Raw genomic sequence first — 25300 nt, forward strand, 5'->3', positions numbered from 1 at the left:
TTGCTACTGCTACAGTGGTATAGAGGGGGGAAAGGATTAGTCCTGTCCCTATAAATCCCTTTGTAGAATAGTCAGAAGTAGTTGTAATTGCAGGGTAATGCCTACATAGGTTGTCAATCCTCATTTAGAAAAGACTAAACCACCAGAACATCTACATTGTGGTTCAGGAATGCGTTTTTGCGTGTTTTCTGCAGCAGTTGTTCAAGCATAAAAGTCAGTAAGATGGTAGATAAGGTTTATTATATCCGAGGAAATATGTTAATCTGGGAAATATTTCATTTACATTACCGTAAAAAGTAAACTAAAGTAACAGCGGGTCACCATGTTAGTCTTTTTAAGTAACACCCCATGACAAGCACATGCTGTATAAAAGACTGTATTAAACAGAAAATAAATACAAAATAAAACCCATTAGAACTTTTCAGATTTATGTCGTTTTACGTATGTAGGATGATACGCTATGCATCACAAAGCCATTAGCCATTGTCTTTTCATAGAACTAATTCTTTAGAGGGTCTTCACAGATGTACTTTGTTTTTTTAACTAGAGATGGCATCTTTAGAAACTGAATTGAGCCCCCCTTTTCGAACACCAAATAACTTAATCATTTATAGATAACATAAAATGAGAGGGGGGTGTTACAGCTCCTTGCATTGTGTTGCCTTTATTTTTCTTTTTTCTTTTCTTTTTTTTGTTGCTAAATACATTTTTCAAAGTGGAAATTCAATATCTTGCACGTGCTAAAAAGTATAAATGATACAGCAAACACATTATTGTTAAAGAGAGGTTGTAGTTTTTATTTCATTCCCATTCCCTAACAACCTTTGTAGCCTGGAGCTCCACTGTTTGAAATGGACCTTATTTTTCTCTCTCTCACTCGCTCTCTGTGAGTGAAACTAGGCCGCAGGGACACCTTCCCCAGCGTGGAAGCTTTCTCTTGCTGGGAGTTTTGTTTGGGAGAGTACCCCTGGTCTCTGTGTTCTTTAGCCACTGTTTGATATCTCTGTTGTGTAGCCGTTAAAGTGTGGGGGGGACAGGCAGTGGAGAATCCCTGATTTGTTTAGAAGGGCCTCTTGTTTTTGTTTGGGGCGGTTTTGCCCCCTGACTTCGACCATCCTGTCCCCCTAGGAGGTGCCTTCGCTATAGGAGACTGGCAGGGAGCTAGACTGCTCCGTCCCTCAATAAAAATTGATTTCCTGTTGTCTTTCAACCTGACTAATTAATTAATTGTGTTTATTCCTCTTTATTTGGATTCAATTGAGTGTTTCTTTTCTCTTTAGGGTTGGAGAGATGAATTTGGAATACAATGCTACCATTCACCACTTTTAATTACATTTGTACTGCATATTGAGCTTTAAACATGTATTTAGTGTACATATTGTATTTATCCAAGGGACAGAACTGCATGTCTTGGAAGCAAGGCCTTGAAATGTTCAATTTATTTTAGGTACAGTTTGCCAGTAATTTATCAGTCCGTGTTTAAAAATAAATCAAATGAAGTCCGCTGAATAATATTTAGATTTTATTTTTACAAATAATCAATTTCTCAGTTTTCTGGGTTAGTATACGAGGCAAATATTGTGCTGCTGCTGGAAATGCACTTCACTATGAATGCACACAATTGCCTGAGCGACCGTATGTTGACGTTAACCTGTATTAGTATAACAGTACAGTAGCTTTTTGAAAACCCTAAATCTTTTGGCAAGTATTTGTGTTGAAATAAGTCACACAAGAATTTACAACCTATTGCACCAAATAATCAGACTTCTGCATTTCACAAAGTGGTTGAAAACATGGTCACAGGATAGATTATTGAGTCATTCTTATCCACCACAAGGGACATTCTGACAAGACACAGCTGTTTGAAACGGAAGGTGCTTTTAAACACTGATACATACTAGTTGGGGTAAAAAACTAACAAGCAACCCCAGGGTTCCTCTGAAGCATGTGCGTTTAGAGCATGATGGGGAAGGGAGGGGGAATCTGTTTGATTTCCTGAATGTTGCCCCACTCTCCCTTTCTTCTTCCCTGTGGTGAAGGTACATTTCTCCTCCTCGCTTTTTTCCCCCCTCTTCTTTTTTGCTTTGACATGCTAAATCTGCCGTTTATTCAACCCTGCTTTTCCTGTCTCGGAGAGGTCGAAGGGAAATATCAGCTTTGAGTTTCAGCTTTCTCGCTGTTACTGAAAACTCCTCACTGTTTAGTTTTCTTTTATATTTAAAACAAAGGCAGGGGATTACCATTTCACTTCCTTTTGTGTTCCCCTTTAAAGTGGCAGCGTCCAGGAGATTTCAGAAGCACACAATTCCTGCGGTTAATTGTTCCCTGCGTTTTCTGTATTGTCCCAGTGCACCCCTTACCTCCCCCACTTAAAACTATTTGACACAGCCCTTCACTCCAATATGCTCCTTTCAAGGTGCTTTTGTGGACCTTTGCTTTAAAGTGAGATCACTGGATTTATTTATTTATTTATTTATTTATTTATTTATTTATTTAGGAAAATGTGAATGTTTTAAGTGATCTATAGTCTTTTATTATTGCCTTTTGTTTTTAGAATGAGCTTTTCTAGCTTCTTCCATAAACATTTTAGGATGTATGTGGCTTGAAGATTGCTCTGTATAAACATTTATTCATTTAAGTGAATAGAAAACAGGTTGTAGCCATTTCAACATACTCATATTGTATGAGTAACACAAATATTTTGAATGTGCATGAGTTCTGATTTCAGTGATTGACTGTCTCTCCTAAGCATGTTATTCTGTATTGGATTAAATATGATTTTAATTGTTTGACTTACCACAGTACAATAGATGCCTGACATGAGTGGCTGTTTTTCACCAGTGATACAAATTAGGCTTTGGAGGAAAAAGCTTGGAGGGTCTTCTGTACCTCACACTATCTTAATGTGTCCTCTGTGCAAGAGGACAGGCAACACTCTTCCTCTGAGCTGTGTCATCTTGGACCAAACTGCAACCTCATCACACCAGATTACAGAAAATGATTGCCTTCCTTTACCACTGTGAGTGCATCCCAGGGACTTGCACTTTGCCATGCCCTGTCAAACTAAAATGAGCGAACTGGCTGCAGGGCATGAAAGTCTAGGCGTGGTGTATCAGTTAATACTCTGTATGGTGTGGGACTTTCTCAGATAGTGAACAAGAGAGAACAATTTGTATCATATGATTGTTTAATACATTTTTGGATTGTTAATAATAATAATAATAATAATAATAATAATAATAATAATAATAATAATAATAAAATGAAGGCATAGCTAAGCTGTAAAGGCTGTTTACCCTGATTACCACGTTGTTGTTGTTGTTGTTGTTGTTGTTGTTGTTGTTATTATTATTATTATTATTATTATTATTATTATTATTATTATTACCACTGCGTCATCTAAGGTAACATTGGGTACACCTAATTGGGGTCTGAGATATCTTCCAATAGAAATATATATATTTTTTATTTTCCGTTTTTTGTGTGTTAATTTTGTATTGAGAACAAATCAAGCATGCTGTCAAAAAAACAACAGCTGTATAATCATTAATCAGTGCACATCTAAACATTCGATTGCATATGATTCTGCTGCTTTTGTTTCATACATGATACTGTTATGGTACAAAAAACAAAAACATTTTGAGATATCAGTTTATGCAAAAATATACATGGTTATGTGAGACCCACTTGGCCTCAAATTCTATTCATTCAGTAAAGCATCAATATATACCCTTTATGGAATTGTAGCCTTAGTACAGTATGTACACTTGGGTATAATAATAATAATAATAATAATTCCCCTAGTTATTCATTCTTAGTGACAATAACAATAAGCTTTATCCCCTTGCCCCTTTTTCCCCCGTCACTGTTGCCCAGCTCAGCACAGATGGTTCAGTGACGTTAACAAGTTGACTGGCAGCCTCAGAGGGCCTGTCACTTCGAGATGCGTTGTTTGTCCATATCAGTCCAGCTCTGTCTCTGTCAGTCACTTAGACACGGAAACAACGGCTCCTTTCTGTTCATCTTATCAACCATCCGGTCTGGGTCAGGGGCTAGCCGTAGACTGAGCATGCTCACCAAGGCGTATATTGATTTTTATTATTTCACTTTATTGCGTCGGACAAAACTGACTGAGATTGCTACAGATAGATCTTTCTCCTCCTGGTTTTTTTTTGTTTTTTTTCCCCTCATATAAAGCCTCTCAGTACTCAGTGCGATCGATCCCGCTTGCACCTTCCCTTACCCCCCAGGAGAGTAGAAATCGAGATTTGTGGAATGAGCCTTTTGTGAATGTCCAGCATTTTCAAACAAGGCAGCTGACAGCACTGATAAAACATGTTCATCTGGTATTGTCAGTGGCAGACACACTGTTCACAATGTGTAACCTTTAGATAGCTTGCTATGCTTAACCCTCCAGCCGCCAATAACTGCTTCTTGATGTTCTACTGCTTTGCTGCTCTTAGGATTTAAAGCTTCAAACTGGCTTAGGCAATCCAAAACCAGGCAACGGGCAAACAAATTACAATCTCCCCATCTGTTCTTGATTGATCTTGTATTACTGATGATATTGTAAATCCATCAGTAATACTTTTGATCAAGAGGGAAGAGGAGAGGGGGCTTTGAATGATTTACCTATTTTTAAAAACACACTTGGTAATTACCTGGCAATATATATGTATATTCATTTTCAGAGGTGAGTTGACTAGAAACCATCAAGAAACCAACTAAATTGGGTAGAACCTCCTGACGTGCAGTTTGAAGACTGCTTTCTTGGCTACCACATATGCAGGCTTATGGTCATGACTGGTTCAGATGTGTCTTTTGCATCTGATAAGTGTCTACAAGCGTTAATGTACCTGATCAGAAATGCTAAATTCTCATGTGTGTGTTTCCTAAGGGAGGAAAAGGAGTGCTGGATCCGGGCAAAGTACGAGCAGAAGTTGTTTTTGGCGTCGTTGCCCCAGTCCGATGTGCCCCTGGGACAGCAGCTGCTCCGGGCCGTGGTGGAGGACGACCTGAGGCTGGTGGTGCTGCTCCTGGCCCACGGCTCCAAGGAGGAGGTGAACGAGACCTATGGGGACGGGGACGGAAGGACCGCTCTGCACCTGTCCAGCGCCATGGCCAACGTGGTCATCACGCAGCTGCTGGTCTGGGTGAGCCCGCTTGAAACATTCCCGGCATCTAGCGTGAAACTTAGAAGAAAGTCAAGCAGACAAACTGGTGCTCGCTTTCTAAGAATACAGGAAACTTCTTTATTTTATTTGTATTTATTCATACCTGTGCCTGCTAAAGCTGCACTTATGCCATTATGGGTATTTTTTATTGAATCTTTATTCCAGGAAGAAGCGCACTGACATTGTATACTTTGATTTGTGCACTGGGAAGATTCAAATGTTACATCATACACACATATACAGCACAATGCATAATAAACTATATGTTAAAAGCAAACAAATCAATAACACCTGCACACCAAGGTGTTCTTTAATTGGATTTGACAGTTTTTTTCAATGGCACCAATTCAAAAATAATTAACATTAGGTCATCTTGGGGGACGGCCCAACAACATTCTAATTGTTATGCTAAAACTAACTTTAAAAAAAGTACAGTAACTGAAAATTATAATTGTAATTCTGTTACACTAAAAGGTATAAATGCACCCAACCACTGTTCCAGGCACAGGGTTGCTAGGGAAACAGTGGGTGGGTGGGGAGGATGATCTCCCTTTCAAGTCCACACTAAGACATTAGTGCTCTGGGCAGTGACCACCTGCTTGTTACCTGTTTGCAAACAAACCACCCTAATTATCTGTGTTTATTTGGAAGATGATAATCTGGCTTATCACTGAACTATCTACTGGTTCACAGCTAGTGTGGCCTGAACAATGAGGGACTGAGTAAGAGTACTGTATCTGGGAGGAGGTCCGTCGCCACGGATTCAGCACTTACCACTAGTAGCCAGGGTAACGGGGCCTTTTCAAGGATGCAGGCCTGCAGAGTGAAGCACTTTACGATGGTGACCTGGGCCACCATACAGGACACACCCAAACTGTATGCCATGTAATTCATATCAAGCTTGTCTATTCATAAGGTAATCACATTAGGTGCTGTAGTGTAGCGGGCCTTAAGAGGTAAATGATAATGAGTACAGGCTTACACTGACAAAAGATGAAACACATTCAAATGTTTTCAAAGAAATAGAAAATATAATATGGTGGTGTCTCTTGCATACATTCTTCAATGAATACTTTGAATAATCTTAATGTTCCTAATATTTAATTCCTGTCTGTTATTCTCTTTTGTTCTCTGTGTAGAAGTATATTTTCCGGGATACTATCTGATGTCCAATAAGCTACTAACAACCAAACGAGCAAGATATGCCAAATGGCCTCCTCTCGTTTGTAAACTTTCTTATGTTCTTCTTAAGTGTGGCACTGAGGGTGATCAGAATTGTATTGAAATGTTTGCTCGCAGCACTTTATTTATTTATTTATTTATTTATTTATTTATTTATTTGCCTGTACTTCTTCTAATATAGAACATTGATTCTGTTGGCATGAATTTGGCATTATAGTGATTCCTGTTGCCACTTCACGGTTTTCAGTGCACAGATTCTTCCATACATCAACTGTCTGCGAATATTGACCAGTTGGACTTTGTTTTTGAAAGCGCCGTAAATTTGGATTATAAAAACTTGATTTGGGAAATAATAAACCTCTATACGAAATTACAGTGACAGATGACAGACTTTTTTTTTTTTTTTAATTCGGCTTCTAGGAGACTTTTGACACATAGCTTAAATAGTTGGCATGCATGGCAAATGATGAGTTACGAAATATAAATAGAGAATGATAGGATGAAGAATAGAATAGTAAACAGGGTATAACTAAATCTTAGGAAAAATCAGAGGTTAGTATAATCCTAATTTAAGACCACCTGTGCTTTTTTAGGTTATTTGCCCTATAATAACACTACAATTGAAATCAGCAGGGCAAGTCCCAATTTGAAACCGAATGGAGTAAATTGACAGGTTGATTACAGTTCAGACTGACACATGAAATGTTGTCACAGTTTTTGATTACTGGCAGCTTCAAGCACACATTAGTTAGTGCAGCCCAGTAGTTACTAGAGCTTACTAAAGTAAACTGCTAAGTGACCACAATATTTGCAGTTCTCCCGTCCTTTTCCCCATACTGTAGAAATATGCTGCTTTGACTTTTTTGGCTAATGCATTATTTTGTGAAGCATTAAAAAAAAAACAGTCTATAGATATTTAACAGGGGCTGCTTGTTTCTTATACTATCAAATACAAATTACAGTTTTTAAGGTTTTGCTTTCGGAGTAATACTTATTATATTTTCCAAATGCGTATCAATTGAATGCAAAATATCTATACGATATAAACAAGTTCCTAACTGTGACGAAAGGAAACCCATTGTGGTTGCCAGTAATTCACACCAATTGCTAAGTGTCTGTGTTTACTGGGATTCAAGCGAGGTGTTTGTAAAGATCCCCTGTCTTGTGTGAGCAGAGACATGGGATTGTGACTGGGATAAGAGTCAGAAGGATTCCCCTTGAGTATTTCACACATTGTTCTGCCTTGCAGAGCCATCGTGGGCTTGTGGACGCCTGTTCTCCTCGGTTAGTGCCATTCTCTCGGCAGCCTGTTGAATATGTAGTGCAATTAAATATGAATCAAACTGAATGGAAAACAAGGTGATGTTAGGGATCTGGACAAATAAAATACTCATTGACACACTCCTTTCCAATATGCAAAATCAATGCCAGGCCTGTATTGGTGTCTGTTGTGATCATACACCATAATGACACTGTATAGGGAGTAGACAATATGACAGTTAGTTTGGATATTTGCTTATTACCAGCACTTAACACCTCTTCTGATGCCCCTTTTGCTTTAAAATGACTCTAGAGGGGTGTTTAATGCTTGATATACAAATCTTGGACATCCCTTTAACTGTGTGGAGCTGTGTATTTACACTGCCCTGCACCTGCACATTATTTCTAACACCGTTTCCTCTCTCTCTCTTGCAGTATGGTGTGGATGTGAAGAGCAGGGATGCCCGTGGCCTCACCCCACTATCCTACGCACGGAGAGCTGGCAGCCAGGAGTGCATTGACATCTTGATCCAGCACGGCTGCCCCAACGACAACTTCATTCCCATCCCCACACCCAACCTGTCCCGCCGCAACACCAACAACAATGCCCAGTGCGAGCTGAACCGCAGCGCCAGCATCATGTAGCCAGGGTGGGGAGGGAGGGGGGCAGAGGGACAACAACCACCTGTTACTCAACACATCTGATTGGATCTCATGAGCCCCTCTCCTCCCACCAAGCCTTGTCCTGGTTAATAGACTTGGTCTGCTAGGTAGAGAAGGGGTTCTGTGGCAATGGAAAACGGGTATGCAAGTAGGGAGAGACGACAGGGATTCGGAGGGCTAGGGGCTGCATCTCGGGGGATTTTATTGCCATACAATAGGTATCGGCTACCATCCCAGTTTCAATAAGCAACCCACCCACCCTTTGCCGCAATACCCTGTATTACAATGAAAGAATTACAGCAGTCAGTGACAAGGGAATAAGTGACGTTGCTTTTAGTGGGGCTTCCTTCAGTTCTGAAGTTAACCGCTGAACTTCAGGGCTTTTTTGTTTTGTTTTTTGGACCAGTTGCAAGAATGGCACAAGCTATATGTATATTTGAATCCATTTAAACTAATGGTGAAACGGTGACAAAACACTACACAGAGATTTAATGGGAAAAATACTCTGAAAGACAAACCTTCAGCCAATAAGTTTTTTTTTGTTATTATATATACTATAGTGTTGGGGAAATGTGACCCCTTTTTTTCCCCCCCCATCAAGCTAAATAAGTGTTCTCAGCTGGATTGTAATCCACAAAGATTGTTTCCTGCCTCAGCTTTCAGGGCATCCCCTGGTGTTTGGCCCTCAGCGCCTGTCCTTCCCATGGAAATCACAGGGTATCCTTGTTGTGCTGAGAGAAACACACTTCCTGTTCTCGTTGTGATATTTCTGGGCATGTTCAGGTGGCTTGCTCTTCTATGTTTTAGGTACCGGTACCAATTTCATCAAACATACAGTTTTATTGACATTTTGTGGTGTGCGCTGTGTACACCGCTTCTAGGTATTGTACCATATTATCAGTTTTATTGTCACCTTGCACTATGTCCTGTCTTTCCAAAGCTTTATCCCAGTAGTTAATAGTACATACTGTGTTACTGCATACCTGTTCTGTATTTTGTCATATTGCCTTCCTGGATGTGTGATATTCAGCGTTGATTGCATTCCTTAACTGAGTAGGACTATATTTACCTCTTCAGCTTTAGTACAGTGGAAATCTGTTTCTTGTCTTACTGTATTATTATGTTATTGTTGAGGTAAAACTATAAAAGAAAAAAGTAGACAAACAGCAGGATTTCATCAAAGTATTAGTTTCTTGTAGGTTTACCTGAGCATTTCTGAATGTTTTTAAAGATTTTTATATTACTGTAATGCTATGCTCATCTCACATTTTCTGACTTAACACTACAGTTAAGACCCTGGCAGGCAGGAACACTGACACTAACCAAACACAAAGAACACTTTAAAAAACAAAAAGCAATCATTAGGAGTTTGGATGATCCCAAGTTCTGTGCACAAATACAATCCCTGTCCTTCCTGACAGAGAGAATGTGTGTTGACCTCTATTTTTTGCAGTGCCCAAAAGTGTTTTGGTCTTGTTGAAATGTTTACAACACCTATTCAGCTGTTCTGTAATGCCCTGATGTTTTATAAGTCCAGTCTCGAAGCTTATTTGAAACATAACTTGCTCTCCCACTTGCACTTTTAAAACCAAAGCCATGCCAGACTTATGTAGCTTTTTGTACAGGCCAAGAATCACGTGTCAGAAGTGATTTGAGCTGATTTTATTGCAGAAGCTAGACTTGCACTGCATTGCTGTACTGTAGTGGACTTCGCTGTTATGTTGGAGTCCCTTCATTTTAAAATGCTGACAGTTTTATAATGTGCTTGTGTGCCTGTGTGATCAGGTCTGCATAATGTCATAATTTGATAATAGATATTTGAGAAATGTCAATCTCCCAAAGATTGTTCATAGCTTGTTTTTCTTTTATACTGTAATATTATTGTCAGCTACTTACCAATATTCTGTTTCTTTTCATCCAAGTGGAAAGGGTATCACTGCCTTGTGTGAACCACGTGGTTATTTCTGCACAGAACTAAGGAACATTCAGAAAACTCACATGCACCTGTTATAAGATTGACACACTATTGGGGAATTAAAGATCTCAGTTGCATCCAATTTGTCAATAGATTATTGACTCTGCAATCATGACCTTTGTGATATACTCACAGGAGCTGATCAATCACTTTGCTGTTGTCTTCAAGCAGTAAGATGAGGTGAATGATCTATTTGAGGTGCTTTAAACTATTGCAGCTGAATGGATAGAGTGATTTTGTTTACTCTGCACCTACTGGAAGCTGCATGATATCCTCACTAGAGAGTCTTATATATTTGGTTCTTCATTTTCAGGTTATATAGATTTTTTTCCCCCCCAAAAAAATCTATTTATTGAAAATTTAAAGTATAACACCAAGTAATAATTCTAGTTTGTTCCTTTTTGGGTACTGATCCATCATAGTGCTTTCACAACAGTGTTGAAAGGTTCTTACATCCTGCAATGCCATAGAGATTATTAAAATGAAGTTTAAAAGGTTGAACGAAAATGTCAGGGACTATGAATACTTGTTTGTTTGTTCTTAAATGTTCACAAATAAGGTTAAGCACATCTGATGCATTGTTCTGCAGTTTTAAAATGTAAAGTCACAACTGTAGAGAATTTTCGCCAGAAATCTAATAGAAGAAACTGATTTTCTCCCATTTTTTAAAGATTAAAAATGAAGATAATATAATAATAGAACACTCGAAAAACAGAAAGGTTGTTGGTTTTTAATCTTTGTTTTAGTACTAAAAACTTTGGGTTTTTCACTATGCAGATATATCGGAAATGACTTCATCATGCTCCATGCTGGTTTGAGGCATCCTAACCAAAGTTATTGGTGGGCTTTATTCTAGTTATGTATTTATTTTACACTTGAACAATTGATCAGTTTGTTTTGCAGTAACATGCTTTATCTAGTCAGTTTTTACAGAAATTTACCCCTAAGACAACCAAAGTGATCTAGGGATTGTTCTGAAAGTGATTACAAATCAGAGGGCTCAATCAGTTTAAGCAGTAAGGTGCTTTAACCTGTAACCATTGTTTCTTTCAAATCATGTTCTGATTTATTCTGAGATACCCTTAGGTTAATCAGTTCATCATTATCCCTGCAGGAGATTCTCTTGTATGTTATACATGACTTATTAAACAGTAAAACACAGTGCAAACACTACCACATGACATACAGTATTTGTAACGCAGGATGAAAAAAATGACAGTAGCAAAGCAACCTTTGGCAATTTAAATGTATTTGATACATGATCTTAAATTTCTAAGTGTGAAATAATTTTGAAGGGGTTAGATCTAAACCACTGCTTAAGTGGGGGATGTAGGTGGATATGATGGGAAACAGGTTAGATATCCCGGTACACAGCCAAGCCTAATAATCAGAGACTGCTCTCATTCAATCGTCAGCTGCAAAACGCAGAACTGCTAAGAGTGTAGGGATATAGATTAGAGGAAGGGGCATGGGACCAGTGGACATGCAGGTAGGCTCCTGCATTAGCTATTGTAAACTGTGTGCGCGCGTCGGACAGAGCAAGAGGGGGTGTGAATGAGTGAATGCAAATTTGTTCAGATTAAGCAAGAAAGGTTTAAAATATGGTGTTGTGGTACATGGAGTTTCCTCCTATACAGGTTTTGTAGTCAACAGTACTTGAGACTTGCTTTGAAACTTCAACACCACACAAGTAATATCCAGCAGTATGGAGACATTTTAATGATAGAGGGTTGTCCAGTTTGATATTTTTATTTTCCTTTGAATTATTTTAGTTCAGTAGCAACTGCCTTTGGTAGATTCTGTTGAGAGCACATCTGAATGTCCCAACACTATCTGGATCATGTGATTGCCTGTATAAAAGCAACCTTGTTTTAAAGCAAAGCTACAGAGATAAAACTGACCACCCAAAGGACTGAGTTAGGAATGAGTTTACAATCAAAAAAAAATAATAGAAAAAGTTCTGTATTGCTTTCAATACTTAGTTTCCAATTAGATCACATGTGTCCTATATTGATCTTGCTGTGGAAGCTATTTCAAAAACCAGCCAAAAGGATGTCCTCTACCAAATAGTACAGTGTAGAAATTCTACACATTCTGGTACTGAAATACACACCTTTCGAAGTGAACTAGCATACATTTTATTAGACAGACTTTGTAAAAAAAAAAAAAAAAAAAAAAGATAAGCAGTGGACCAGCAACCCAGCGCTCCTTCAAAACTGATAAAGGTGTGTTTAAGCCACCAGGTTTTCTTTCCTCTGCACCTGGCGAACCAGGAACTCTCAATAAAGTACCATGGCACAGCCTGCTTTACAGGATTCATTCCAAGAAAAAGTAATTAAGACATTAAAACCTGTAAATCAATTCCACCCTGCATTAAGTTCAATATATTAATGTTTGTTTCATGAAAGGATATTTCTGTACTTTTGTTTTAACCTAATAAGTGACCAGTAAAGCAACTGATTTCCCAGTATACAACATGAGAGCTTACCAGCATGTGTCAGGATGCAGCAGCCTAAACAAACTTAAAAGAAGGGGACAATACTGTTAAACACTAATGTATAATGTGAAGGCAAGAAACTGATTAGTCAGTAATTGGGTGAAAATGTATAGAAAATACTTGTGCTTGAAACAAACATTATTCAAATGGACTTTCTGTAATACAGAATTTCAGGTAATTTGTATTTAAACACAATGAGTATTCAGCCTATACTAATATATTTGTAAAATGAAGTGTTTTCTGAATACATTAGTAGAGGTAAACTGAAGACTTGTCCTTGTGTTTTAAATGGTCTCTGAGGAAGAAAGGCCTGGTAGCATACGAAACACTGGAGAAAGCGGTGAAGCCGCTCACATATTATCTAGCTCCAGTCTTTTGTGGGAAAGTTTCAAAGCAAATCTGAATGAGGGGCACACCTGGGAGAACGTTCAGCGAGTCAGGAGGAGTGTTTGCGATCAACATCTACCCTTTGATGATGCTGCATGTGGCTCTCTTACCCCCAATCATGAATGCAAATCCTTTCTAAAATCCTGTAGGTAGAAATATTCCCCCTGATCTGGGATCAGTACGTGTTCAGTATAGTTATAAATCTAAAAACACACAATAGGTTATCTTTGGTTTGGCTAGTTTAGCATTGATATAGAAATGAACTGACCCTACTTGAATGATGAGCGCTAGAAAGTGGTTAGGGGTATAGCAGAATCTTAAAGGACACATCTAACACAAAATCCATTCAGGTTTACCATTGGTTTCCTGTACTGGAGCCAAAACCATAATTTGTTTTTTAGTAATAAAGGTACTATGGTTATGTTGCAATGCTTATACATCATCTGCCCTTTGAGGTACTCCATGTATAATAATGTACATTTTGAAATATTTATATTGCAGTATGTAAATATTGTTTGATTTTTTTTCTGCGTTTAAAGAAAACTGCTGTGTGCGTGGATGACTGTTGACCAATTATAAATGCTCAAATAAAACAATGTAGCTGCACCCAAATGATGGGGAAATTAACACATGTTGTCTTGTCTTGTTTGCTTTCCCATTAATAATAGTACAAAAGAATATTAGACAAGGTGATTCCTTGTTGTCACATCTTCAATATTAAGTATTCTTGAAAGAGAATTTGGAGATTGAAAAAACAGTAAGTAAATGTTGACACTAAGTTGTTTTATTATGTCACAAGTAAAATATCTCTGCCATTAACGTTCATTGGGTTTCCAAATCCTGTTATTCTGCAGTAAAATGAAACGGTTCAATTTGGATAAATAAACTTCACAAAGGATCCATAGCTACAGGAGCCTGTCGCCAAGCAGAATGGCTTATTTTGATTGAAGTTAAACTCAAGCAACACATAACCAACTCTTTTATTAAAACTGAGAACCTTTTAAAAAAAGGAAATACCAGTTCTCTTGCCATACTGTCATACTGACTACGTGCCACAAAGTGTACTTGGAGACAGCAGTGTCCCTTGACTGATTTTATCTTATTACACTACAGCTTCAAAATATAAAGTGCCACATTTATAGCACAAAAGTATTCCAAATATGTCAGCTCTCACAAATGATCTCTAGCATTCAAGAAACCTATCAAAACCTTGAATGTGGGTTAATATGGTAGGATTTACATTACCCCTTAATCAGAATCCAAAACACACCTTCCCACAGCCCCCTGTGTGAATCCTGGGTCAATTATTTGAAATCATTTAGTGTTGTTTGATCGTTATGTAATGATGCTACAGACCTGTATGCAGATTTAAGAAAGATAACTTCACTGATATCTACAGACCACTAAGAAACCGCTAAAGTTAATTGGTTCTAGAAAGACTTGATAGAGAGCTGGTCATAATAGAGATCTTCAGAGGTAGACTCATAGTGGTCTTACCCATGGTACATTGAGTAACTGGGAATCAAAATGTCCAAAGCCAAAAGTTCAGTTTATCTTCACAAATGGGAAAATTAATCAATCAATACTCTACCACCAAACCGATTCTTAGAAACTGTTAAGAATTTCCAAGAGAAATTGTGCAACCTTTAGCACTTGCAACCTTGCACCATTTGTCACTATTTTGAGCATAGTTTCTTCTCTTTGTTGTTGTGTGGTTTTTAGCTGTAACAGCATTGATGCTTGTGGATAGCGGGTGCAGGCCACTCTCCAGAGTGAAGGTTAGTCCAGCAGGGATAGAGACTGGGTTCATTGGAATGCTGTGCCACAATAGCCCCATCAGGCTACCCGGAATTAACTTTTCAGTCCTTGATCAGCTGTCACATTGAAGGGGGTTTAGTCAAGGATTAAGATACAGAATGAATGGGGTTTGCTTTAAATAGAAGTCTCAGTGCTAGGAGACAGCAGCCCAGCTTTAATCCTCTCTATCTCCTGGATAATCTTGTTAAAGTGAATAAACAACTTATTAAGGTGGTCAGCTCTTTTTTTCTATTCTTGTTGACTTTGTAATTGTTCCAGTTTGTTTATTTCCTAATGCTCTCTCTACCTACAGTATAGAAATATCAATTGTTGTAAATGCGCAAAATGTTAATCTTTAAAATAGTGTAATTTATTGTAAGTAATTGATTATTGACATTTTTGTATTTAAGTGACACCTGCTGGTGGAAGTATTTTTCAGTCATATGTGACTTAACATACATTTTAATAATACAGACACAAAAATGATACTGAAGAGATCCTAGTTTGATACAAACGATGGGGGGGTGAGAGTTGAAACACTTGTAATTTTAAATATATCCTCCTCGGTCCTGAGACCAATATTTGGGAGCCCCAAAATATTGAACGTTCAGAATTCTGAAAGTCTGTACCCGAGGGATCTCTGGCTGACAGTAACGCGGGCAATTTCAAATGAAAAATGTCCACTATACTGAACAAAAGGACAGAGAGAAATAATGTTGTAGTTTCCAATGTTCATGTGGTTAACTAAGCAACATTATATAGCAATTCAGAAAATCTAAAAATGCCAAATTCCCATCTTAAAAGTCCTTCTAAACACCTGTCTTCCCTTGATCGGGAGATACACAGTAAAGAATGTTGGAACAGAAAGCCCTGACTCCCTGAGGACACACAGCTGAGGACCTGGGGAACAAACTGCCATTCGGGGGGGGGGTCAAGAGTTCACAGAGGTGGCTCAGGCCTTTTTATGACACTATAAGTAAGAATTAAAACTGAACTTTGACACAGCAACACAATCTAGACAATATTGTATTGTCAATTCATTGAGCCACCTTGCTTTCCCTACCACCCAGCACAAAATGATTAATTCATATTAATATTTTGCCATGCACGAAGGTGCAGAAACCAAATTTACTGTTCCTTTCTTTTAATTCCAGAGACCTGCAAGAAGTTATGCACTGTAATTAATTAGCCGTGTCGTCGTAACAGCACAGTAAATCCAAATCAGTGGTTTTAATTGCCTCATAAGATGGAGTGATTGGAGGGAAGAGGAGTAGCTTGTTTGATTAGAACTATAAAACTGAACAACAGGAGATTACACGGCCCGTCTTTCTGAACAGAGATATATTGCATTGAAACTGGCCTTTGGACAGATTACTTAGGCGTGTTTCAGAGATAAATGTGCTGCGTACATGAGCATTTAAGTGTCTGAGACCTGAAGCTATCAACGGCAGGGTCTCCTTAATTGCTTTTTAATTTAATTTTTTGACAGAGCTTACACAGGCTTGGTATATTTTATTTACATGTGGCAAGTAAAGATGACCCCCCACATACTTTTTTTTTATTTCAGCACTTTCTTACTTTAAGAGGATTGTGCTCCTAATAATGTGGCCAGACCTTATTGGATGGTAACCCATGTTACCAAACTAGCTGTTCTGGTTGTGCAGATGCTTTCTGACCACACTTAGACAGATCGCTAAATGTTTTAATTATTGCAATTAAAACATTTCTGCTGTATGTTGCCATTACATGGTTTTTCAATTGATTAATTATCCAGCTCAACTAACAGCTGTGACCTGAGCTGTTGTGGGGAGTTGCTGTGGTGAGGCAAGTTCATGGACATTCTAAATTGAGAAGAAACATGTGTGGTTATATATATAAAATGATTTATTGTCATAAAGCTGGAGAAGGATACAAGAAGATTTACAAAGCATTTGAGTGTCCCAATTTCAACTATTGTTTCTATTATCAAGAAGTACAAGACTCGTGGTACCTACATACCTACTGTCAAGCATGGAGGTGGTAATATCCTTCTAGGGGGCTGTTTTGCCTCTAATGGCACAGGAAATTTAGTTCCAATACATGGTAAAATGGATTCCATAGTATACCAAAAGATATTGGCCACTCATCTGAAACCCTCCGCTACAAAACATGGTTTTTAAGAGCAACTGGACCTTCCAACACGACAACGAACAAAGCACAAATCAAAATCTACTGCAAAATGGTTAAATGTTCTGGAATAGGTCAAAGTCTCAATCTAAATACGATTGAGAATATTTGGCATGAGTTGAAAAAGGCTGTGCAGAACAATTTTATGTTGAAGAATGGTCAAAAATCACTAAAAAATCATGCCTAAAGCTCATTGACAAATATCCTAATAATTTAATAGAGGTTGTTATTGCTAAATGTGCCTCAACTAGCTATTAATTTCATTTTCCTTGTCAGGGTATGAATACTTTTGAATTAGCATTTTTGGAGTTTTGCAAAAAAATAATAATAATTCTGAAACAAATGATTGTAGACATCTATTTCTTGTAACTTTTTTTTCCTCATCTACAAAAGCAAAACTTTTCTTAAAAAGATTTTTCCTAAAATTATTTGTTTTTGAGAAATTTCTAGAAATTACAAATTTACATTGGGGTATGTAAACATTTGTGCTTGTAAACTGTTATCAATTGAGTAAATTGCCTTGTTTTTTCAGTTTGGATAACATATTGTAAATAAAAAGTTGTTGTTTATGCTTATAAACTAAATATATGGTACTATTATTTTATTGACACACCTAATATTTACATTTTAATATAATAATAATAGAGGACAGGTTTATAATCACTATTTACATATTATAAAACGATGCAGTATATTGAAAATCTAAGAGCATCATTTATCTTGTTATAAAAAGACCAGTGATTAATCTGCAATGTTACAGTGTGGGATTAATATTGTTTTACCACAGGAGAATTTATAAATATATTCTGTAACCATAATCCATCATGATCAATAATCAATTAAGAAGGACATTTTTTTCTGTTTTTAATCTGTATTAAACTTTCAGAATTAAAATTAAAAAAAAAAAAAGAAAACACTATTTAATAAAACTAATAATAAAGTATCAAATTCCTTTGTGGTTCTATGAAAGATAACAGGTTCCTTAGAGTTACTGCTGCCTGCGTACAACAAGGGTACCTGAAAAATGACAAAGCTGAAATAAGGAGTGACCTACAATTCTATTGACCCACCACTGGAAAGAGGAGAGGCTGACAGGGGCCACTAATTCTTTGAATTGCTTTCTGTCATTGAAACCAACCTTTGGTCACTCACTTGATCCTTGGGGCAATTGGCAGTTCTTGCACCATATTGATCCATCTACAGAATGATTTACAGAAAACAGTACAGTTTGTGCTTTGTCTTCACTGTTTTAAATAAGCATGTGTATAGCACTTCCCTTTATTTTTGGATCTCTATTTGAAATAAAATGTTGACAGTTTGTGCACCTCCTCTACTGAGCAACACATTGCTGAGAAAAAAAGAAACTACAAATAAAATTGATTTTCTCTGTTTTAATTTATTATAAATAAAGCATAAACAAGGTTAGTCTTCTTAATGTCGTCTATTGGGGGAGCTGCTCTATAAGAAAAGATATGAATATGCAATGCATTATCTATCAGACCCCATATCTCCTGTGCTGTAGCACACGCTGTGTTGGATTATTAAGCCATTGTGGAGGGGACACTGCTACTTTTCTGTCAGTTCTTTCTCGTGAACAGCCTTCATTTTCTTACCGTCAGGTTTTACCTTTCTGTGTTTTATTTTTCTCAGCTCCAATACCATGGCCTCTCTCATCTGATTATTTTTTGCTATTTTATTCTGCTTTAAAACAAGTCAGTAACTTAGCTGTGCATGAGAGCCAACTTGGTTTTCTATTGAATTCATATCGCTGCCACACCAAGTGATAAAATGAGGGAGTCTGGCTCTGGGGTTTTGATATCAATGCGGCCGTCTGTATGTGAGGATGCAATATGAGGCAAGTGTTTAGTTCTGACACATCTCACTCATAATCAATCATATTAAAAGCAGTATGAACCTTTAATCTTGCAAAGATTTAAATTATAATGTATTTAAATCTTTGATTTAACCCATTTTACTCTAGGCTTTGCTTTCGTTGTCCCTCTTGGTGGTATTCTCTAGCCCCCTCCTCTCATTCTCTCGTCCTGTTTAATCAGCCTCTCTCTCTTTTTCTCAGTTCTCTGTTAATTTGCCTGAGAATACATTAGCTGTAATGAAAGCTGAGGGCCAGGGAATCCTCCAGGGTCCCATTAATCACCCCCCCTCAGACAGGCAGCCTTGATTACAAGTGGCAAGAAATTCATTAGAGCCGGGCCTCTGACAACTTTTATCTCCACCGCTAGATCTGACTCATTAGGCAGCCGAATTAAAGCTATGATGGCCCTGATGAAATTCATCACTTGTTTATCTTGTGCGATTTGATACATCTGCCCATACATCATCTAATAGGGAGCCTCGAGATCCACCCTTTCCATCCCGGGCACCACAAGCAGAGCTCACTGGGATTGGGTACTGTAGATGGGGTCCAGCTGCACTTGTGGGATTCCTCATAGAGACTGTTTTGTGTGTATGTGAGGATTGGATGCTTACCTTTTCTTGCACTGTTTCAGTAAGACTTAGATGGGAAAACTGGCTTCAGTTTTATCAGATGTTTCTAAAATGACAATATCTCTTTAGAACAGCAATAAAAGGCTTTGGACTGAATTCTTAAAGCATTAGTATGCCATTAAATGCACAGGATTTGAAAGGCTATATTGGCAGACTAAAGCTACGGGGACAAAAAATTGCTGTTGAATTTTTTTGTAACTTTGTTTTTGTTTCTTCTTTTTAAAATTTCCATTAAAATTAATATAAAAAAGTTATTAATGATTTCCAGTATTTCCACCTGGAAATAAATGTAAATGATAGGCCATCTATAGACATCATGAAGCTAAAATAATGTTATTTTTTACAGCGCTGCCATGGTCCTGCAGTTTAAATTTAATTCATGACTAAGTGGAAAAGCTTAACGTAGAACATGCTTCTCACTCTCCCTCACCATACCTGTCTTATTGCCCGGCTCAGTAATCAACAATGGACGTCTCAATTCCCGCTCAGTCAGAAAGACACTTGAGTTCTGGAATAACAGTTTTACACTTTTCATTTTACTTTAAATGATGTTGTTATGTAAAGACCTTGTTAAGTTTCAATTTTCCATTGAACACCTGTCCTGTAGACCACAACAGTGCGATACCTTAACCTTAGATATGATCATTTCGATCAATGAGCAGCATTTCATTGAACCAGGTGTTTCTCCGGTTATGCAGTGCTCCTAGCTAAATATAAAATTGTTCTTGGATGATAGCCCTTTTACACCACCACTGGGCTCCCCAAACTAAATGTTAATTTACAATGTAGAATGCTGAATTTTAAAATCTTTGCCCCTAGTCCAAAATCCCTGAATGCCGCAGCCCAACCCTTTTAAACAGCCGCTGTCTTCCTGGTAGAAGCTCCACATGGGACTTCTTCAAAGGAAACTCCTCTGTCAGTAAAATCTGGAAATCTACTCAGAGTTCTGTGTCATTACAAGTTCAAAACTCTTTCATAAAAGCTGAATAGTTCTTAACTTGCTCCTTTAGTCTGACCCTTCTCATACTCAACTACAGGGTCCTGAGGTTTGATCCCATTCTTTATTATTATTATTATTTATTTCTTAGCAGACACCCTTATCCAGGGCGACTTACAATTGTTACAAGATATCACATTATACATTATTTCACATTATACAGATATCACAGTATTTTTACATACAATTACCCATTTATACAGTTGGGTTTTTACTGGAGCAATCTAGATAAAGTACCTTGCTCAAGGGTACAACAGTAGTGTCCCCCACTGGGGATTGAACCCACAACCCTCCGGTCAAGAGTCCAGAGCCCAAACCACTACTCCACACTGCTGCCCCAACTGAATTGGTTAACGTATAAATAACTATGGGGAATTGTATAGCACCCAGTGTAAAAGTTGAAATAAAAATGCTTAATATGTAAATAGAATCCTCTTTTCTCTTTTTTGTAATCTGAATGAGCTCCATTGCTCCAATGTTGAGTTGAATTATTATTTTTTTGTTCTTGTATGTGGAAATAATGTGTAGCTGTGACCATTCAGTTCTGTTGGCTCCAGCATTCTGTGGTGGAATATAAGGTTAAAAAAAAGCTATTGTTGCCCAATTAAAATTAATTAATCTGCTCCCTTGTTATCGTTACATCTCATTATAAGATTTTTATGGGGAACTTTTTATGCAATCCTCCATGAATAAAAACATAATACCTTCTAGGTTAATTATGCTTACTCTAAAACACTGATTTCTAAGACACATATAACAGTCACAGGGTCACTGGTGTGCCTATTTGGGACATCCCTCAATAATGTATCTGGGGAGTCTTGCTTTGGAACAGTGCTTGTAAAAAAAAAAAAAAAAGTTGTGTATTGTGATGCATCTGATCTATCTTGTCAGACTTCTAGCTCAGAAGCTATTCAAGCCTAAGCTTGTAGGAAAGATGGTCTTCATTTACGAGGATAACTGGGTAACGTCCCTGCAACATAAATCACTAGGAAGGTTCCATGTATTGCAGTCTGACAAATGAAAGAATATGGAAATGATTCATATTCTTCAACATGTAAAGTACTGTAACTTGAAGCAGCCTATCACCCTGGGAATTAAAAATGTCACAGCAGGCTACCTCAGGTGGTGAATCAGGACACCAGGCAAATGATAGTTCAACCCACGTTCAATCCAGATTGAATCTCTGCACCAGTGAGGCAGGCAACCACTTCTTGATTTGTATGGTTCTGGAACATCAGATTGTATAGCCTTCAATTCATGACCCCTACAAGAGCAGAAAGGAGGAACTCCTACCTAAACACCTGCCAATATGAGTATGTGTGTCACAGAGTAGACATTGTGGCAAGCACTTGTGCTACTGGCTGTGTGAAGTCATGCAGGCAATACGCTCATTGGATTTACATAACAAATGTTGAAATCTCAAGTACGGCAAAGCAAAAGAAGAATTACACAAATGTGTCTTACTCAGCTTCATTTATTATGTATACAATGTTATCTTGTAGGTTTCTTTCGGAAGCTTTTCCAATACTCCATCCTATCAGTATGTCCTGTGACCCTAATTACTTTATACAAATAACATCCAGTGCAGGCAATTATCAACATGTACATGCAGAATCCAGTGGGAGAGGTTTTGTGTCGACATGTCAATTTAGTAATCCACATTAGCAGCTAAACTCTAGTTTCTCATGGAGGCTATTGCGTCTCCAGGTAGCACAATAACTGATATTAAATTGTGTTGTACCCTATACCATACGTAAAAGGCATGTAGTATTTAAGCCTACGCAGCACTGCGTCCAAAGGTGTAAGACACTGGAGGCTTGGGATAGACAATTGGGGAAGAATGATGGAATGTGAAATACCCAATAGATTCATTTGAAAATATGACTGTGAGGTGGCTAGACTTAGTATTTGTTTACAGTTTTCAATTAATAATCTAGTCCCCCAGTCGCCAGATCTCAGTATGAATATTAAAGAGCAAAAGCTTCACATTTCTTTTTTATATATTTTCTATCACTGTCTCCTTAACCTCTACTGTGTTTGCAATAATTTTCCAATAATGAACAGTTTTTTTAAATAAGTATTAAGATGCACTTTAGGAGCTGTTCTAGTTAAGTTCTTGTTGCCTGTCATTGATACTTGTAACATGTAAAATAGTGTATTCATGGAAGTAAGGACCGGCACCATGTAGACTCTTGTTTGCGTTTGTTTTTCTGGCAATACCAAGCCGAGCCCTAAATGGCACAGGCTCTTTCTAATATTTACACTTGGCATGACACTTGCCTGAAGCAGACTTACTAAATAATAGAAAAACACAATATTTTAAAAAATGGCAATAATAAGCATTTAGATTTATTGTAAACATCACCCCTGAATGTTAGTGAATGTCACAAGAATGATCCAGAACATTAAGGGATAAACAATGGCACGTGTTGAATCGGTAAAAAAATTCACTGTTTCGAGTGCTGTTAGGCATGAGAAACTGGATTATTTTTCTTACCGATTCAACACTTTGACTTGTTTATGCCACTTAAAACGTATTCATAATTGATACTTATTCCATAAGAGATTCAATTGATTGTTCATTTGGTAAATGGATTTGGTTTTCACTCCTTTATTACTTAGTTTAAACAGTAAAATGTTTGTCTCTCACATTACGGCAATGTCTTTTATGAGGTCCTAGGAGTTTGAATTTAAAATCCCACTTACACAAACAAAAGTGTCTAGAAGTCAAGATAGTAGCGAGCAATATGTTTTATATGTAGAACATGAAAGTGGCATTAGAAAAAAAAATGCAAAAAACAAAGAAATGTGAACTGGGAATGGAGAGAGAGGTTATTGATCGTTTTGCAAATCTAAAACAGTTGCAGACCAAATACCATTGCAAGCGATGGGTTTCCGATAAGTACAAAATTGTAAGCTTGTTTGAACAATGGTTAACACTAGAATGACCATGAGCGGTCAATTTGACCGGTTTATCAAAAACAACATAAATATTATAATGAAAGGACAAACAATTGAATATAAGTCGTAGTTTTATTCAGGAATGTCATATAAAGCATCTACACAACCGAAACAAAGTAAATAAACAGACATTTTAACAGAAATGTGTTTATATACAGACATGTTACATAACGCTTAACCTCAAAAAACAGTAAAAAATGAAATAAATATTTGAAAAACAATTTGTGTATATACAGGTATATCATACAACTGTATAACTGTACAACTGAAATTATGTAAATAAGTATAAAAAATAAAAAAATTGGTTTGTATTGCCTACATAACAAAGTGCATATACGCAACCGAAGCATATACATAGACATACTATAATCGAAATGACATGATTAAATAAACATTTGAACAGAATGGGCTTCATTTACAATCGTTTACAAAGTCTAAAATGCTGGCACAAATCACACAGGTCCTGCGTTTTTCAAAATATGCAGTGCACTTACAGCAAACTGTCTTTGGGCATTTGGCACAACTATCCAGAGTAACCCAGTTTCTGGCATCAAATGCTCCACGGGCATATCCTAGGTAATGAAAGCTTCTAATTCCTCCAAGGGCATTGACCAGGGATCATCTTGTAGTTGTCGGTGGGCTTCTGCTTCAGTGCAACGTTGTATGTGATAAAGCGTATGCTTGTCAATCAATAGGCAAAAAGCACTCAATGTGCTCTCATCAATGTTGTGTTTTGCATATGTCGTGGGCCCTGGAACTTCCCTCAAAATATTCTGTTCACAACTTCTACCTGCAGCTTCAACACCAGGATTTATAGTGTTCCCAACAGCCATTACCAACCTCTTGAGTGCCCGGTGGTGCTGGTGCTACCGCTGGAGAAGTGGCTGCCTCAGGTGAAGTAGTGGCTGGATCAGGTGCAGGGGCTGATGCAGGTGAAGTGGCTGGCATCCTTGCAGGGGCTGCCACAGGATTGCTTCTTCTCCCAAGGGATCTCCTGTGCCCTCTTTGCGCACTTGGTCCTGGCACTTCGCTGGCATCCTCCTCACTGTCACTGCTGCTGGAAGATTCATCTTCGCAAACCCAGTCTGCTTCAGAGCCAGATTCATCATTGTCCGTCTGCTGCATCAGAATTGTTGTTTGGTAAACTTTGCAGTAATTCCAAACACTGCTTTGCTGTCCTGCATTTTCCACAATCCATTTTCAATGTGTATTGGGGTAACAATGAATTTCTTAGAAAAACGAGTGACTTGTATAGTAACCAGAGTGCAGACAGCCGGACGCTGTGAGCTGTCAAGGCTGATTGATTGGCTATCAGGAGGCTCATTGAAACAATAGAAATGTCAGAAGACCTCTCACTTGAGGAATGCAGATTGATATAATCAAACTTCAGTACATGGCGGCAAGTCCCGACTGATAAATACAAATAATACCGCAAAATTTAATTGTTATAATATGTTTTATATGTAGTGGTCAATTTGACCGCTCCTGGTAGGAATAGGTATGACAGTATTTTATCGCCCTAATTTTTGCAGCTACGCGATTCTTTCTTTGTCTGGGTAATTAGTACATATATTTAGGAAAAGTCAGTAAAGCACAGCTCAATATCTTAAACACACGCACCGCAATTTAAATTTAAATTCTAAAAACAGTCAAAATGACTGCTTTGGTCGTTCTAGTGTTAAAGCCAGGAACCAAATGCAAAAGCTGCGATTAAAGCTAACGTCCGTGTAATTAAT

At 37.7% G+C, this 25300-nt stretch overlaps 1 protein-coding gene across 5 annotated transcripts in view; it reads left to right on the top strand.

Annotated features, from left to right (window-relative positions):
• The window catches only part of LOC117435284 (arf-GAP with GTPase, ANK repeat and PH domain-containing protein 3), a 240588-nt gene extending 226823 nt beyond the window's left edge, over positions 1 to 13765 (top strand). For all 5 annotated transcript variants that reach the window (XM_034058331.3, XM_059017460.1, XM_059017445.1 and 2 more), the window contains 2 exons: positions 4898 to 5153; positions 8052 to 13765. In XM_034058331.3, coding sequence (XP_033914222.1) covers positions 4898 to 5153; positions 8052 to 8261 — 466 coding nt within the window. In that variant the 3' untranslated portion in view covers positions 8262 to 13765. The remainder of the gene's footprint in view (positions 1 to 4897; positions 5154 to 8051) is intronic.
• Positions 13766 to 25300: the final 11535 nt, after the last annotated feature.

The sequence above is a fragment of the Acipenser ruthenus genome, chromosome 3 (assembly GCF_902713425.1).
Source record: "Acipenser ruthenus chromosome 3, fAciRut3.2 maternal haplotype, whole genome shotgun sequence".
In the NCBI taxonomy this organism is placed as follows: Eukaryota; Metazoa; Chordata; class Actinopteri; order Acipenseriformes; family Acipenseridae; genus Acipenser; species Acipenser ruthenus.